Source organism: Orycteropus afer, unplaced genomic scaffold (genome assembly GCF_000298275.1).
Source record: "Orycteropus afer afer isolate SDZICR_OR568_19922 unplaced genomic scaffold, OryAfe1.0 scaffold00042, whole genome shotgun sequence".
NCBI lineage: Eukaryota > Metazoa > Chordata > Mammalia > Tubulidentata > Orycteropodidae > Orycteropus > Orycteropus afer.
In genome coordinates this window covers 12820382-12837399 of record NW_006921629.1, presented here as the reverse complement: position 1 = coordinate 12837399, position 17018 = coordinate 12820382, and the positions used below count along the sequence as shown (strand labels likewise).

Here is a 17018-nt window from a genome sequence, read left to right as displayed (position 1 = left end):
TTTCTGAGATGGTAAATCTTTACAGAAGTAGATTGCCCAACCTTCCTTCTGAGGAGTGGCTTGTGGGTTTGAACGGCCAGCCTTCTGGTTAGCAGTCAAATGCCTTAGGCACTACACCACCAGAGCTCCTTTTGTGAGATTAACCAAAAAAACCAAACTCAATGCCCTTGAGTCAGATCCGACTCATAGCGAACCTTCCTTGGGTTCTGAGGCGGTCGGTATCTTTACGGAAGTAGATTGCTCAGTCTTCCTTCTGAGGAGTGGCTGGTGGGTTTGATGGGTTAAAATATGTGCAGTGTTTTACAACACTACCTGGCCCAGCCTTCAGGGCCCATAAGTGCTCTGTAAGCATTGTTGTTGTTGTTGTTAGGTGCCATCAAGTCGGATCCGACTCTTAGCGACCCCTCCTTGGGTTTCCAAGGTAGTATCACTATGGAAGTAGAGTGCCCCATCTTCCTTCTGAGGAGTGGCTGGTGGGTTTGAACCATCAGCCTTCTGGTTAGCAGTCAAGTGCCTTAGGGACTATGCTACCAGAGCTCCCATGTAAGCATTAAGCGTTGTGATTAATATCATCATTATTATTCATTGCTAGTCCTACACACACATAAAAGGAATAGACTTGAATGTCACCTAACACCTTTCGATTAGAAGCAGGTACCTGTATCATAGCATCACATACAATGGGCATCACCACCCCTCTTTGAGCCTTTGTTCTCCATTTAGGGTGAGGGGCACTTTTAATCCTGATTCTAAAACTGGTTCAGTGAATGAAATCTCTCCAGAGCCCAGTTGTCCTTCTGATAAAGTTCCCCTCTTCATTTATTCTCCCCTACATAGAAACAAGATCTTCACCCCAACGCATGGCTCCAAAAAAAAGGCAACCAAGGTCATGGTGGTGCTCACCGATGGGGACATATTCATGGACCCCCTCAACCTCTCGACTGTCATCAGCTCCCCAGAGATGCAGGGTGTTGAGCGCTTTGCCATTGGGGTAAGAGCCAGAAGCTGGGGGGAATCTCCTGACCCTGCATAGTCCCAGGTGGGGGGGAGGGCTCCTGATAGGGGCTTCTGGTTTTCCATCACCCTCTGTAAGCAGATGACCCAAACCTTGCTCTATTCACAAACACTCACCAACTTCTCTTCTGATCTGCATGCCCTGTGCCCCTCTGAGCCTTCCCACAGAGAGCTCATGTCCCAATGGTGGTAACAGCTCACTTGCAGAGCAGGGATGAGGAAGGCAGTGGAGACCAGGGAAGACAACTGGAAGGACCAGACACCAGGGAAGGTCCCTGAAGAAGATGGTGCTGAGCTGAGTCTTGGAGGATGAACAGGAATAGCTACTGGGGCATAGGGGACCCAGGAAGGGCTTTGCAGATAGAGGGAACAGCATGGGCAGAGGTGAGAAGGAGCCTGGTGTGTTCAAGAAAACACATGTAGTTTGGTAAAATGAACATAGACTGTGTCTAGAGAGAGAACAGGGAGCAGGGAAGGAAGGAAACAGGTGGTGGAAAGCTCTGGAGGCCAGGCCTAGAGGGAACCAGCCATCCCTCAGGGTGCTGACACACTGCAGTGGCACCTCTGTGCAGGTGGGGGATGCATTTGAGAAGGATCGCTCTGACAGAGAACTGAAGCTAATTGCTTCAGACCCCGATGAGACTCATGCTTTCAAGGTGACCAACTACTCAGCACTAGATGGGCTGCTGAGCAAACTGCAGCAACGTATCATCCATATGGAAGGTGAGTTCTCCAGGGCCTTGTGCCGCTCTGACTGTCCCACCCCCACCCCTGAATGTAGTAGGAAGCCCAAGCCCTGCACTTCAGCCCCAACTCCACCCTCCCTTTATGTGGCCCTCCAGCTGACTCTCATCACCTCTCTGAGCCTCAGTTTCTCCATCTCAAAAAAGGGCAACAATACTTCCAACCTGCTCACTTCCCAGAAACTCTGTGAGGCTCTGATGAACAGAATTAGTACTGAGGAATGAGGAAAACTATCTCGAAAGAGGGAGTGAATTGCTCATGTTCCAAAAACATGGATCGTCTATCATCTATGTAGGAGATCCTGGATACAGTGGGAGAACAATGTGGAAGAAAACTCAAAATCATAAAAAAAAAAAAAAAAAAGGATCAGGTTTGCTGGTCTGATAGAGCCTGATGGAACCCCTGAGACTATGGCCCCTAGCTGCCTTTCAGGCCTGGAATTTCAGGCCCACTCCAGTGGCTTCCAGCCGAACAAAAGACAGGCATATGAGCTGAACATTTACATTAGGTAGATACCCTCCTTGGAGAGATCAATCATGGGACAGTAGAAGGGCTGCGTATGCACAGGGAGACAGCTCAGAGGGCAGGAGTGTGTGGGAGGAAAGGACACAGGGAAGAGGTAACTATGGGGAGGTAGTGGGAAGGGAGCTGTTGCATTGTGGGAAATTGCAGTCAATGTCATGAAAAATGTATGTGAGCTGCTGTATGAAAAGTGAATTTTCTTTGTAAACTTTTTTTATTTAATCACAATAATTAATTAATTAATTAATTTAAAAAGTAAAACATGGCCCAAACCCAGGAGCCTTCATGTAGCCTGGTGCTCTTCTTATGACACCAAACACTGTTCCCCCTGCGAGCAAGGACACACTGGACCCTTCCCTGGCTCGGGTTCTCCCTTCACGTTGGCCTCACTGGGCTTCTTGGCTTCCAGGTGCAGGCGGAGATGCCCTTCACTACCAGCTAGCACAGGTTGGGTTCAGTGCCCAGATCCTGGACAAGGTATGTGTCTAACTCACCACACAGCTCACCTTTAGAGGAGGGGCCCACTGACAGCCAGGTATTGAGACACTCCTGGGTGGCAGTGCAGAGTTCTGCCCTCCCTGGGGGGATGCCTCTGAAGGAGCGATTTCAGGATGAAGGAGACTACTTCTGCTTACTTACATCTGTCTGGACCTTTGAGATGGAAGAATGACCATCTTTCCTACAGAGTAATTTTGTTCTCTGTGCTCAATGATTGAGAAATTTCCTTTAATTCCGATGAGAAAAACAGGATTTGGCTTGGGTAGGCTTGCCAATAGGAGCTCTGGTGGTGCAGTGGTTAAGGCATTTCACTACCAATCAAAAGGTCGTGGGTTAGAACCTATCAGTTGCTCCAGGGGAGGAAAGTAAGGCAATCTGTTTCCCTAAAGATTTTAAAGCCTTGAAAATCCTATGGGGCAGTTCTCCTCCAACCTATAGGGTCCCCATGAGTCAGAATTGATGCAATGGCAATGGGTTTTGGGGGTTAGGCTTGCCAGTCAACTTGCTGACTTCTCCACTGGACAAACGTGAGGAGAGACAGGCTTGGCAAGGGCATGGTGCTTGTGTGAGTGGAAGAGCAGTTAGGGCCTTCACTCCACACACAGATCTGTCTCCAGGTCCTGTGAAGAATGAGAATGACAACTGTCTTACTCAGTCATACTTCTTTTTTAATGCTCAACACATTTGGGCCCCTGGCCAGTTCTCTGCCCTGGGGGAGGGCTAGTACTGGGTACAGGAGCCCAGTGTTTGTCATCTCCCTTCTTGTCTGCATCTCTGGTCAGACAGGCACAGGGCCTGCAAAGTGTGCCACGCTGGTCGGCAGAGCCACGGCCACAGTGGGTGGTCCCTTGGTCCCTCCCGCTCAGAAGGGCTTCCATGCCATCTCCTGCAGGGGCAGGTGCTGCTCGGCGCCGTTGGTGCATTTGACTGGTCCGGGGGTGTTCTTCTGTACAACATGAGCAGTCATGAGGGTCACTTCCTGAAGCAGACTGCAGTGGACCCCAAGGCTGCGCAGAATGGCTACCTAGGTGAGGGCGGGACCTAGACAGGGATCCTGAAGCTGGGCATTAGGCCCCCTAGTCAGGATGGGTCTTGGCAGGTCACGTGGGTGAGAGACCGGCCCTGGTAAGGGTTCCCGAGGGTGAAGAGTATGGCCTTCTGGTGTGGGGACGCGATGCAGTGTGGCCCTGGGCGGCTGCCTAGGGGAGGGTGGTGGACGTTCCCTCACTTCTCATCTCAGTCCTCAGCGACAATGTGTGATTGGGAGCACTCGCTGATGCCTATTTCGGGCTTGAGAAAACAGTCTTACCACTTCAAAAGCTTGACTGGGAAGATGAGGGGACCAAGGAATGGCCCTATGGGAGCTCCGGTTCACCACCTGCTCGCCTCTGGTCCCCACAGGGTACTCGTTGGCTGTGTTGCACAGAGCCTGTGGCCTCTCTTATGTTGCGGGGGCTCCAAAGCACAAGCAGCATGGGACTGTATTTGAGCTCCTGAAGAATGGCACAGAGGCCAACTTCCTTCCCGTGCTGCAAGGAGAGCAGGTACTTGCTGGGAAGAAACCCCCCCCCCCTTATTTTAAATGGGGGACCCTGTTTCCATAGGGAAATTGGTCCCATACAAATTGTGCATCAGGGTGCCAGCCTGGGCAAAACTCAGGCAGTACTCAGTGGCTCTACTTGGTCTCTGCATATCTGATTCCCAGGTGGTTTCCTTCATTGTGGAGTCCCTGGGGTGGTGTAAGTAGCTAATGTGCTCTGCTGCTAATCAGAAGGTTAGAGATTCAAGTCCACCCAGAGGCACTTCAGAAGGAAGGTCCAGTGATCTACTTTTTGAAAATCAGCCGTTGAAAACCCTATGGAGCATAGTTCTACTCTGATACACCTGGGATTGCCATGAGTTGGAGACATCTAGTGTCCCTCTATTTTGGGGACAGAGCTGTTTACTCACTCTCTTGGTTTAGTCTGGTGAGCAAACTGACCTGGAAAGACCCAAACCTTGTCATCCAAGGAAGAGCAGGAGCAGAAGTCTAGCCCTCCTTACGGGAGGGGAGAGGCCCTCACCGGCCCTCCTGGTGAACTGAGTTCCTCTTGGGCTGTAGATGGGGTCCTATTTTGGCTCTGAGTTGTGCCCTGTGGACATCGACATGGATGGGACCACAGACTTCCTGCTGGTGGCGGCTCCGTTTTACCACATTCACAAGGAAGAAGGCAGAGTCTATGTGTACAACTTGAGCAAGCAGGTGGGAGCATCTCCATCTTCATGAGCTTGCTGAGGCAATGGGTCCTCAGCCTGGCGCAGAGCTGATGGAGACTGGGAGTACCCTGGCCCTGCGCTTGCACCAGAAGGCATATGGTGATGGGAGGTGCTTCAGGGTAGATGTCTGTTGATGGGGCAGCTGCTTCTCTCCTCCCCTCTCCCCAGCTTTCTCATCCAAGGCAGTCAATGTTGATAACACCCATTATAGCTGTCCGGTTGACAAAGCATGTTTGTCCATGATCTCACTTGTTTCTTACCATAACTTACCATAACTCTGGGATGGAGCAGTCACTCCCATTTTACAGCTGAGGAGCTGAGACTCACTGATCTGGAGACATGGTCAAGTTTATATAGCAAATGTGGGTGGAGCTAAGACTGGAACCCAAGCCTCCCAGATGCCAGTCCAGTGCCCCTAATCCTGGGAGCAGAAGGGGTAGGGCACTGGGTCCTGAACTGCAAGGCAGGAGTTACCACAGATTTATTGCTGGGTAACTGTGTGACTTTGGGAAGGCCCTTTGCTTTTTGTGAGCTTGAGACTCCCTGCTGGAGAATCAGAATCAACAAGCCCAATGTGTGTGCCTCCTGGGTGGTCATGGGGAGGGTGACCTGTGCCCTTCTTCTGAGGCCTTAGCTGGCTCCTTGCTTTACAGAACGGCTCCTTCTCCTTGGCACAGATACTGAGTGGACACCCTGAGTTCACCGATGCCCGGTTTGGCTTTGCTATGGCAGCTATAGGGGACATCAGTCAGGATCAGCTCACAGATGTGGCCATCGGGGCCCCCCTGGAGGGTTTTAGGGCCGATGATGGTGCCAGCTTTGGCAGTGTGTACATCTACAATGGACGCCAGGACGGCCTCTCTGCCAATCCTTCACAGGTGACCCATGGGGCTTCACAGTACCCACCGTCTTCTGCCTCAGTTCTGTGGCTCTGATCTCCCCCAGATGTGATGGCTACAGCCTGAACCAGCTCCAGGCTTAAGTACAGGCAGACCTCAGGGGGCTGGCAGTGTTCAATGAAGAAGGGAAGTCCCAGGCCAGGACCTCACCTAGATCCTTGGGGGCGGGGGTGAGAAGTTACGGTCTTGTGGTCTGGTTTTTGACCTACATCTCCCTCCTGTGGCATTCCTGACCATGGACCTGCCTCAGGTGTCTCCTTCCTCTCTCTCTCTCTGCCCCTTTTCTGATGCCTGTCTCACACCCAACCCCTCCATACCTTAACCCCCATCCTCCAGGGGTCCATTGGCAACCTCCCATGCAACATCTTCTATGGGCAACTACAGTTTCTCTCCTAAGCTTCCATTCTGTCTGCCTCGTGAGCACCGCCACCTGGGTGGCCCCAGGCATCTTACTCTCACCTCACCCAACAGAAAGTATCCCCTTCCTGCCCCCCCACCTGCCATTCCTCCGGGTCCCCTCCTCAACCATCACCCAGACTAGAAATTTAGGGTAATCCCATACACATTGACCTGTTTCTCATCCTGCGAAGGCTGTCAGTCCCCAGGTCCTAATGATTCTAGATTCTGCCTTCTCCTTCTCTCCCTAAAATAGCTCCTCTCCACCCCTGCCACCACTGCCCTTCGCTGGCCTCCCACCTCCTCTCCAGCCTCCACTTCTACCGTATGCCTTCAGTGAAATTCTGATCATGTCACTTTTTTAAGAAAAAAAAACCTTGACCTTTGATGACACTCTGCACCCCTACTACAAGTCCAAGTCCAGCCCCACAGCTCAGATCCTTCCTTGAACGAAGACTCCCTCCTGCTCTCACCTGTCTGTTTCCTCAGAGGGCCCTGTTCTCCCACCCGCTGCTTGCTTCACTCACCTGTCTCTGCCTTTCAAGTCCCACCTGTGGTTTAAGGCCCCTTTCAAATGCCAGTTCCTTTGGGAAACCTTGCCCTTCCTCTTGTTAGACTGAGGGATCCCCAGGGTGGGAACCCTTGACTGTTCATGATGAATTGAATAAAACCAAATGGACCTTCTTGTTCTTTAACACCCCTCCTGCACACACACGCCTTATGTTTCTCCTTCCACAGAGGATCAGAGCTTCCGCAGTGGCCCTAGGACTTCGCTACTTCGGCATGACCGTGGCTGGTAGCTTCGATTTCAGTGGTGACGGCCTTGCTGACATCACTGTGTGCTCTCTGGGCCAGGCAGCAGTGCTCCGGTAGGGGTCTGCCCTACCTCTTGGGCACCAGCTTCATCCATTTTTCTTTTTTTATTTATTGTGATTTGGGTGAAGATTTACAGAGCAAATTGACTTTCTATACAGCAGTTCACATATACTTTGTCTCATGTCATTGACCACAGTTTACCACAATGCAACAGCTCCCCTCCCACTTCCTCCCCATAGTTACCTCTTCCCAGTGTCCATCCCTCCATACTCTCCTGCCCCCTGAGCTGTCTCCCTGTGCATAAGCAGCCCTTCCTTCTCCCATGATTGTTCTCTTCAGGGCATGTGTCTACTTGAGGTAAATGTTTAACTCACATGCCCATACTTTGTTTGGCTTTCATACATTTTTCTAAGGTGTTTGACTGCTAGCCAGAAGGCTGGCTGTTAAAACCCACCAGCTACTCCTCTGAAGGAAGTTGGCCAATCTATTTCCATAGTGTTTCCACCTCAGAAACCCAAGGAGGGGTTGTTATGAGTCAGACCCGACTCAATGGCAGTGGGTTAGGAAATGGCCTCATGAAAACACCAAGCACTGATGGAAGGAGAAAGTGCAGTGATTTATTGCATAAGGTATCTGCATTTGAACCTCAGCATTCACTTAATGGTGTGCCCTTGGGCAGGTTATTTGACTTTTCTAAGTCCCAATTTTCTCATCTATAAATAGAAATAATAATAGCCCTTTCCTCACAAACTTAAGAGAATTAAATGAGGGGATATATGCAAAGTATTTAGCATAGTTGATACTGATGGCAATGATGACGATGATGATGATGAATTCCAGAGTCTCTGTGCTCCATCCCTAAATGAATTATCAAGTCTCACGGCTCTAAACATCTGCCCCATCCTCACCACTGAGCTCCAGACTTAGCTGTATACTCAGCACCTCTCTTGGCTATTGCTCATGAGTATCTCAAAGCTAACATTTCTAAAATGTGTTATTCTCATGCACCCCTCATTCCCTCAAAAGTTCAGGATATCCTTGATTCCTCTTCTTCCTTTGCCCTTTACCCCATCAATAAGTCTTTATTGGCCTTGCCTCCAATATATCTCTAAATCTACCCACTTCTCTCCATCTCTGCTACTACCTCCCATACAAGACACTGTCCTCTCTCACCTAGACCATTACCAGGCATTCATCCTGCTTCCATTCCCTTGGCTTCATTCTCCACAGAGCAGTGAATGATCCCTTCACTTTGCTGTTTAAAACCCCACAGTGGCTCCCGTGCAGAGGAAAATCCAAACTCCTTACGATGGCCTCCATTCCCATCTCCTGTTACTACCCTCTGCCACTAATTATACTGCAGACACACTGACCTTTGTGGTTGTCAGACAAAGCAAACTCACCCCTGGCATAGGCCCTTAGCACTGGCTGTTCTCTCTGCCTGGAGTGCTCTTCTCCCAGATCTTGACATGGCTGGCTCTTTCTTGTTAACAGATTTCAACTTAAACGCTGCCTCATCAGTGAGACCATCCCTGAGCTCCCAATTTAAGCTTCCCCCCATCTCTACTACCTTATACTATTTTCTTTTTATTCTACTATTATGCCCAGCTGCTGTCGAGTCCATTCCAACTCATGGCAAACCCATATGTGTCAAGGAAGAACTGTGCTCCGTAGGGTTTCCAATGGCTGTGATCTTTTGGAAGTAGATCACCAGGCCTTTCCTCTGAGGTTCCCCTGGGTGGATTCAAATGGCCAACCTTTCGGTTAGTAGCTGAGTATTTAACCATTTGTGTCACCCTGGGACTCCATAGTATTACCAATACATAGTATTCTCCTGTTTCTTCTTGTTTATTTGCTTATTGTCTGCTTTCCCACTAGAGTGGGGACATACCTCTTTCTCTACTGTATCCTGAGGATTCAGAATTGCACTTAGCATATTGGAGATGAATGAATGAATCAGACAAGCCCTGACCCAGAAGTTCTGTAGTTACATCTCATGGTCCTCTTGCACTTGTTTTAGCTCACTACCTGTGGTTAACCTGAAGGTGTCCATGCACTTTACCCCTGAGGCACTACCCATTGGATTCAGCGGTACAGTGGATGTGCGTTTGTGCTTTGAAATCAGCTCTGGGACTCCAGCCACTGAGACAGGTAACTGGCAGCCTAGTTGACCCACCTGTGTTGTGGTTATCCCTCTTTGGGTTCTGTAGGAGGTTGCTGTGGAACTCTGGTAGTGTAGTGCCTAAGGCACTTGCCTGCTATCCAGAAGGCTGTGGCCCAAACCCACCAGCCATTCCTTGGAAGGAAGGTTGGGCAATCTACTTCCATAGTGATACCACCTCAGAAACCCAAGGAGGGGTCGCTATGAGTCAGGTCTGACTCGACGGCACATAACAACAACAACAACAAGGGGGTTACTATGAGTTAGAATCGACTAGATGGCAGTGAGTTTGGTTTGGTTTAGCGGGCAGGAAAAGAGGACTGTGTACGTGTGGGGTGGTGGTTGGTGTGGGGTCTTGGTACTTAAAATCCTTCTATTAGAGCTCAGCTACTTTGACATTCGAGTCTGTGTGAGCTGCTTCAGGAAAGGGTGGTCTGATGTTGAGTCTACACTCTGAAGAGATTCATCTGACCCTATTGGGAACAGGGGCATTGGATCTCTTCCTCAGGCTTCCATCTACCTGGAACTCTGCCCACGAGTGTGCATGTGTGTGTCGGAGTTCCTGAGAAGTGCCCTTTCCTCTTTCTGTCTGATTCACATCTTCTCCCTTACCCCCCTCATCTAGTCTCCCTGCCTTTGGTGGACGTGGGTAAACTGCCAGAGGCCCGGCCTCCCTTCCCAACCCTTTACTTGATAGTCGCTGGAGACTATTTCCAGCAGGTGGTCATGGCTTTTCACAGCCCAAGAACGTACAATCCTAGGGCTCCCCTATAGATTAACCCCTCAGCAACAGTCCTCAAGGCTTAATCTCTTAGTATCTATCCCTGAGATATCTTTCTGCTTCCCACAGGCCAGAGAACACTCTCCTAAGGTAAAGACCTAAGGTAAAGTGGGTCACTTTACCTTAGAAGGAGGCCATTTTTAATCTAGGGCTAGAAAATGATAGACCTATCCATTCCAGCTGTATAGGCTGTAAGTTTCAGGGCACAGAACCTGACTAGCAGCTGCTGAGTGGCTGTGTGATGCTGGATAGCTGTATGTCCCTCTCTGGGCCCCAGTTTCTAGTCTGTTCTGTAAGGGAATTGGCCTGGGTAATCCCCAAGGTGCTTCCAGCTTTGCTATCTTCATGTTTCTCATGTTTACTCTATGATTTCTTCTCTATTCCCTGTGATATTCTTCCTTATTTCCTCCCTCAACCCCAACCTCCTCCCTGACCCTGTCTCCCATAAGGAAGGCTGACTCAGCCCTGAAATGTGCTGGTCTGGGTTTGGCGCACACTCAGGGACCCTACCTAGGTGCTAGAGACCATGAGAAAGTACCTCTGAAAGGAAGAAGAAACTCAAGAGTCTTGCCCCAGGGAAGTGGCTGCGTAGAGACACCATTCAGGATGGGCACACAGGAGCCTGACGCAGGCTTGGGGCCCTCAGCCTGAGGCTTGCCTATCCCAGCTTCATCAGGAAGGCCTCAGAGAGACATCTCTTCCCAGGCCTCAGAGAGACATCTCTCAACTTCACATTGGACGTGGATGTGATGAAGCAGAGGAAAAGGCTGAAGTGTTCGGATGTGCAAACTTGTCTGAGCACCCTTAGGGTGTGGAACAGAGGGTCCTTGCTCTGTGAGGACCTCCTGTTCCTCACGGAGGGAGAGGTAAGTGGAGGAGTTTAAAAGAGTCTGGTGGGTTTTGTATCATTGAGGTGCACGTGAAGTAAGAAACATACCCATGCTTATAAATGAGACAATGAAAATAGATCAAGAAACACATAAAGGCATGGGAGATCCAGATTGAAGAAACCTAATGAATTTGAACCTGTGTCTGAGCTTCCTGAGAACCTGAGGGAAAAAGGGAAATATTGGCATTTTTCTTGGTAATAAGTCAGGAATCACAGGTGTCTCTCCCTCATGTGATTAGTCCTCACCTGAGAGTCACAGTGGGGCTGAGAGCCCTTACGGGAGTCAATGCTGAAAAATTTAAATGAAAATGAAGGAATAGAAAGACAAATGTTATCATTTAGAAATATTTACTCCTGGCAAAGGTGCTCTGAGACATGAAAAAATATTATTTCTCAGAGCCCAACAGGACCAACAACTTAAACCTATAAACATCATTTATTCCAATAAACAAAGTCATGAACTATGCTTCTTCCTATACATCTGTTTCCAAGGTGAAATTTGATTTAAGTATTGGATTTATTAATTGGATTAAGAAGGAGTTTCTAGCAAGTCAATGGCCTGCCTTAAATAAAAGCATAACTACATTTTCCACCAGAGAATCACGCTTGCCTGTTTTCATATGTTCAAAGCTAATATCATGGCAAGAAAGCTCATTTGAGCAAACAAAATGGCAAAAGGCATCTAAATGAGCTCCTTAGTGTTGCTTTTTTTCTTCTCTAATATGACCTCCATGCTACTTTGAGGAAAATCTTTGTAAACACTCGTTTGACCGTAAGTCTTCCCTTCTCTGCCTTCCACTTGTGCTATGAATAAAGTCCAAACTAGGTCTTAACTCCCAACGCCAGAAGCGCTGGGTGACTGGGATGGGATTCATAAGAATTTATGAGTCTCGAGGCCATAGCACACGAGGGAAGATTTTTTTTTCAAAGCTCTTAGAAGTGTGGTTGAAGGAAGTTTCCTTTCAGCCTGGCTTATTTGGAAGATGCTTAGGACTTCGAATTCACCACTTGCATTGTTTACTTCTTCTTATGACTGCATCGGAGTTAAAAGTGTTCTTGTCATCTTCTCTTACATCTCCAACCCTGCCGACCTTGGTGGCCCTATAGCCCTGTGAGGAGGACTGCTTCTCCAACATCACTGTCAACGTCAGCTACCAACTCCAGACCCCCAAGATCCACAGCGACCATCCCCATCCTGTCCTGGACCTCTACGCTGAGCCCTCTGCTATCTTCCAGGTGACTATGTCCACGACTGGGACCCAGTCCTCCAGAGGACCCCGTCCCAAAAAAAACCCCAAAAAACCCTATGCCACTAACTTACAGAAATAGAGGTGAGGAGGTGAGAGGTCTTCTAGGCAGCAGCCAGGCCCCTAACTGAGTCCCAGAGGAGATGTTAGCTTGTCCAGGGCCTCCAGGGGCAGTTCCTTTATGTTCACAAAAAGTGCTTGTTAAATATTTAATGAAGCATTTGGGTTGCGTGAGAATCTTCATTTGTCAGGGGTCTTTGGTGACAGTGTGGTGTGGGTCCCATGTGGGGGCTGGCCTGGAGCTGTGCTGCCCTGCACTGCAGAAAGGATACCCTTTGGTGACCATGCCTACCCTGGCCCTGCCCAGGGCCTTCGGGCTGAATGTCTGGCCCCACAACACTTTCCTCTAAGCTTTTCTCCTGGTGTCTGCCGGTGCCGCTAAGACAGGCCGGTAGTGTCACAAGAAACTTCATAGCTCAGGGAGATAAACAGCTAGAGTTCCTGATCCTGTGACATTTAGGGTGATTTTTTCTCCACACTGGCTCCCTGACAATTCTGTCTATCTCCATTTATAGACTCTTAGAGAGTCTAGAAAAATCCACAAAAGAAGTGACAGTGTGAGCATTAAAAAGCAATAATTACAGTCATTTGTAATGAATTGACTCTCAAATTTTTTTTTTTTTTTAAAGCCAAAGGTAGTTCATGCTGGCATAGAAAAGCTCCAGGTAACATAATGTACCTATTTAAGGAATCATATAACACACATGACTGTCTAGTATGTTTACAAAAATACTCTATATTAGTTAAATTAATTACCTTAAACTGTATCAACCTTAAATTTCAGTTTGGGAAAAAAAAAAACAAGCACCTGCTCTGCAATATCCAGGATACCAGTCACAGTAGTGAGAAGAAACAGGAAGACAGTATGATCCAGGGTGATTGCTCCCATTGCTCTTTCCCAGGAAGAGGGAGAATCAGGTCCCCTGTGCACGAAGATAATCATCTTAATTTGCTAGGTGAAAAGATTTTATTTAAAGGTTGTTTCTTTTTTGTATTGACAGCAAGTTAGGTGATTCAGAAAAAGATTTGGAGAACTAATGAAATAACGTTTTGGTGATAAAGAGATTATCACTGATTAAATATATTCTGTTTTTTAAAGCTTTTTATTTAGAAATATTTGATTTACTGGAAAGTTACAAGAATAGTACACACACACCTTGGAGATACTGTGGGTTCAGTTCCAGATCACTGCAATAGGGTGGATATCACAGTAAAGCAAGTGTTTTGGTTACCTAGTGCCACTGTAACAGAAATAGCACAGTTGGGATGGCTTTAAGAAACAGGAATTTATTCCCTTACTGTTTTGGAGGCTAGAAGTTTGAGTTTAAAGTGTCAGGCTCTAAGGGTTGGGTGAAAGCCCCTCGACCTTGGGCTTCAGCTCTGCCTTTTGCTCTCGGCCCGCTGAAGCTACAGGTATCTCTTCACTCAGGCAGCTGCTGGCTGCTGAGGCTAACAAGCCCAAGGTTGACCAGTAAAATGAGACAGTCCTGATATTACCAAACCACATGGCAGGCCATTGATTCAAGTCCAGAAAAAGTCCCAAGATCAGCAGGGCAACATAGCAGGCTGGTGAACAACTGAGCTACATGCAGGGATCAAGCGTGTCATAAGCTTCAGACCATTCCCAAAGCTGCTGCTTGTATACTGGAAGCAGACCACATCGCTAAAGCAGCTACTAAGCTGTTCCAGTAGATTCCACCATGAAATCCGTTGCCAATCTCACCATGGGGAACAACTACATCCAGCTGCCCAGCCACTCAACTAGGCCAGCCACTCAGCTAGGCCCAGCCAAGTTGACACACAACCCTAACTACCCCAGCTAGCCACGTGAATTTTTTGGTTTTCCAGTGCATGTAAAAGTTCTGTTTACATTATACCATAGTCTATTAAGTGTGCAATAGCATTATGAAAATGTTTGAGATATTGTGAGAATTACCAAAATGGGACACAGAGACCTGAAGTGACTATATGCTGTTGGAAAACGGGAGCCGATAGACTTGCTCAATGCAGGGTTGCCACAAACCTTCAATTTGTAAAAAGGCAGTATCTGTGAAGCAAAATAAAGCAAAGAGCAATAATATGAGGGCTGCCTGCACAAAAAATTCCCATTCACCCATTACCAGATGCTCCAAACATTAGCATTTTACCACATTTGCTTTATTATTCCCTCCTTCTTCCTCTCTGTAATGTAAACACATATTTATATAACCATTTGAAAGTGATAGATATGATGCCTCCTGACCCCCTACTGCTTCAGTATGTGTTTCCTGAAACATAAAGCCATTCCCTTACATCGTTGTGTTGTGCTTGCCATCGAGTTGGATCTGACTCGTACCCCTCCTTGGGTTTCTGAGGCGGCATCACTATGGAAGTCGATTGCTTGTGGCGGCATCACTATGGAAGTAGGTTGCCCCACCTTCCTTCCCAGCCATAGCAAAATTATCAAACCCAGGAAATTAACATTGATGAAATAGTAATCCACAGACTTATTCAAAATTTCCCACTTGCCCTGCTAATGTCCTTTCAGCAAAAGGAAATTTTTTATTTTTTCTGGTCCAGAATCCAATTCAGGATTCTTCATTGCATTGTATTGTCATTTATCTTTGTTGCAGGAGTTGTTAGTTGTCATTGACTCAGTGCTGACTCATGGCAACCAGTCTTCTTTAGTTTAGAATAGTTCCTTAGTGTTTCTTTGTCTTCAATGACATTTTTGAAGAGTATATGCCAGTTACTTTATTTTAGTTATTTAAAATAATATTTTATTCTGTTTTCAGTGAGAATTTATACAACAGATTAAGTTCTCATTTAACAGTTTCTACACAAATTATTCCACAATATCAGTTACATTTTTCACAATGGATCAGCATTTTGGTTAATTCTGTTCTGGTTGTTCTGTTTCTAGTAATTTAGTTTCCTTACCCCTTTACATTCTTATCTTTGCTTTAGGGTAATTGTTGACTGTTTGGTCTCATATAGATGATTTTTTAAGGGAACACAGTATTCACGGATTATATTTTTTATTTTATGAGCTAAAATATCTTTATGTTATTTATGTAAAAAGTAACCTCAGGGATTAGTTTTGATTCAAGATTTAAAGAGTATCTCATGGTGATAGTCATGGGGAGTCGTCCAATCTCAACCAGTCCAGTAAGTCTGGATTTTTAAGAATTTGAATTATGCCAGGAGTTATTTTATAGACTCTTCCTCAATTTTGGTTTGTCTGGTATTTTCTCATGCTTAAATTCAGGTTAGGTGTTCTCAGCAGGCAGACCACAGAAGTAATGTGTCTTTTCAATGCATCATGCCAGGAGGCATATGATGTTGGTTTTCCTATTACTGGTGATATTTCCCTTTGTAATTAATAAGTATCTTATGGGGAGGTGCTTTGAGGCTATGTGCTTATCCTAATAAACATCTATTTATGATTATTAAGGAGCTCTGGTGGTGCAGTGTCTAAGGCATTTGACAGCTAACTAGAAGGTTGGTGGTTCAAACCCACCAGCCGCTCTGCAGAAGGAGGATGGGGGAAATCTACTTCTGCAAAGATTTCTCACCTTGGAAAACCAGTGGGGGTTGCTATGAGTCAGCATCAACTCAATGTTTTTGTTTTTTTTTTAATGATTATTACCTTCATCAGTTATTACTATGATGGCTTAGCAAAGAGGTTTTTCAAAAAATCCTACCTATAAAAATGGGTGAGGAGAAAGGCTCTGGTGTTAGGCATTTAGATGTTTCCAGAGAATGAGTTCTACCTGAGTGCTTAGGTAGTTTAACCCTGTTCTCTTTCACTGAGGTTGAGTGAGAAAGAGCAGGCTACCTAGCTATATTCAGAACAAAAGAACATGTGAAGATTGTTGAAATGGCACATGTTTTGTTACCTATATATTTACAACAATGAAAAAATGCAAGAAACAACACCTCCACAAAACTGTTAACACAGTCAGATAGAGCTTCATGCTCTGACTTCTGCAAACTGCATGTTCCTTCTCCAGGAAGTAGAAAGTCTCCTTCCTAGCTCTGGGCTCCCAGTCCAGCCCCAGCCCATGACAGCAGTTGTTGTTCTTTATTGTTATTATTATTTCTTTTTATTTTTATTGTGATTTGGGTGACAGTTCACAGAGCAAATGGATTTTCCATACAGCAGTTCATGCACATTTTGTTTCCTGACATTGACTGCAATTACCCACAATGCAACAGCTCTCTTCCTACTTCCTCCCTGTAGTTACCTCTTCCCTGTGTTCTTTCCTCCCATGTACTCCTGCCCACTGAGCTATATATGTCCCCATGCAAACACTGCCCTTCTGTTCTCCCATTATTGATCACTCCAAGGAGTGTATCTATCTGGTATAAATGTTCACCCCATATGCCTGTCCCTTGTTTGACTGGAAGCCACAGGAGTGAGTTTAGTTCCAGATCTGAAGGGAATTAGAGGCTATAGTCTCAGGGGTCTCACCAGCAAACCTGGTCTTTTTTTTTTTTTTTTGAGTTTTGTTCCAAATTGTTCTCTTACTCTCTCTAGGATCTCCTGTACTGATCCCCCCCTCCAAGTGGTTGACTGTGGTAGCCGGGCACCATCTAGTTCTTCTGGTCTCATGGTCATATAGGCTGAGGATCACATGGTCTTCCAGTCCCTTGGACTAATTGTTTCCATGAGTCTTTAGTTTTTTTCATTCTTCTTTGCTCTGGATGAGGAGAGACCCATCGTTGCATCTAAATGGCCGTTTGCCATTGTTCC

At 46.9% G+C, this 17018-nt stretch overlaps 1 protein-coding gene across 1 annotated transcript in view; it reads left to right on the top strand.

Moving 5' to 3' along the window:
• The window catches only part of ITGAE (integrin subunit alpha E), a 78128-nt gene that overhangs the window by 26284 nt on the left and 34826 nt on the right, over positions 1-17018 (top strand). Inside the window, exons 9-19 of the mRNA XM_042780492.1 lie at positions 838-991; positions 1587-1737; positions 2690-2757; positions 3671-3806; positions 4180-4322; positions 4880-5020; positions 5688-5912; positions 7068-7198; positions 9166-9296; positions 10793-10953; positions 12084-12212. Of these exons, the coding sequence (XP_042636426.1) occupies positions 838-991; positions 1587-1737; positions 2690-2757; positions 3671-3806; positions 4180-4322; positions 4880-5020; positions 5688-5912; positions 7068-7198; positions 9166-9296; positions 10793-10953; positions 12084-12212 (1570 nt within the window). The remainder of the gene's footprint in view (positions 1-837; positions 992-1586; positions 1738-2689; positions 2758-3670; positions 3807-4179; positions 4323-4879; positions 5021-5687; positions 5913-7067; positions 7199-9165; positions 9297-10792; positions 10954-12083; positions 12213-17018) is intronic.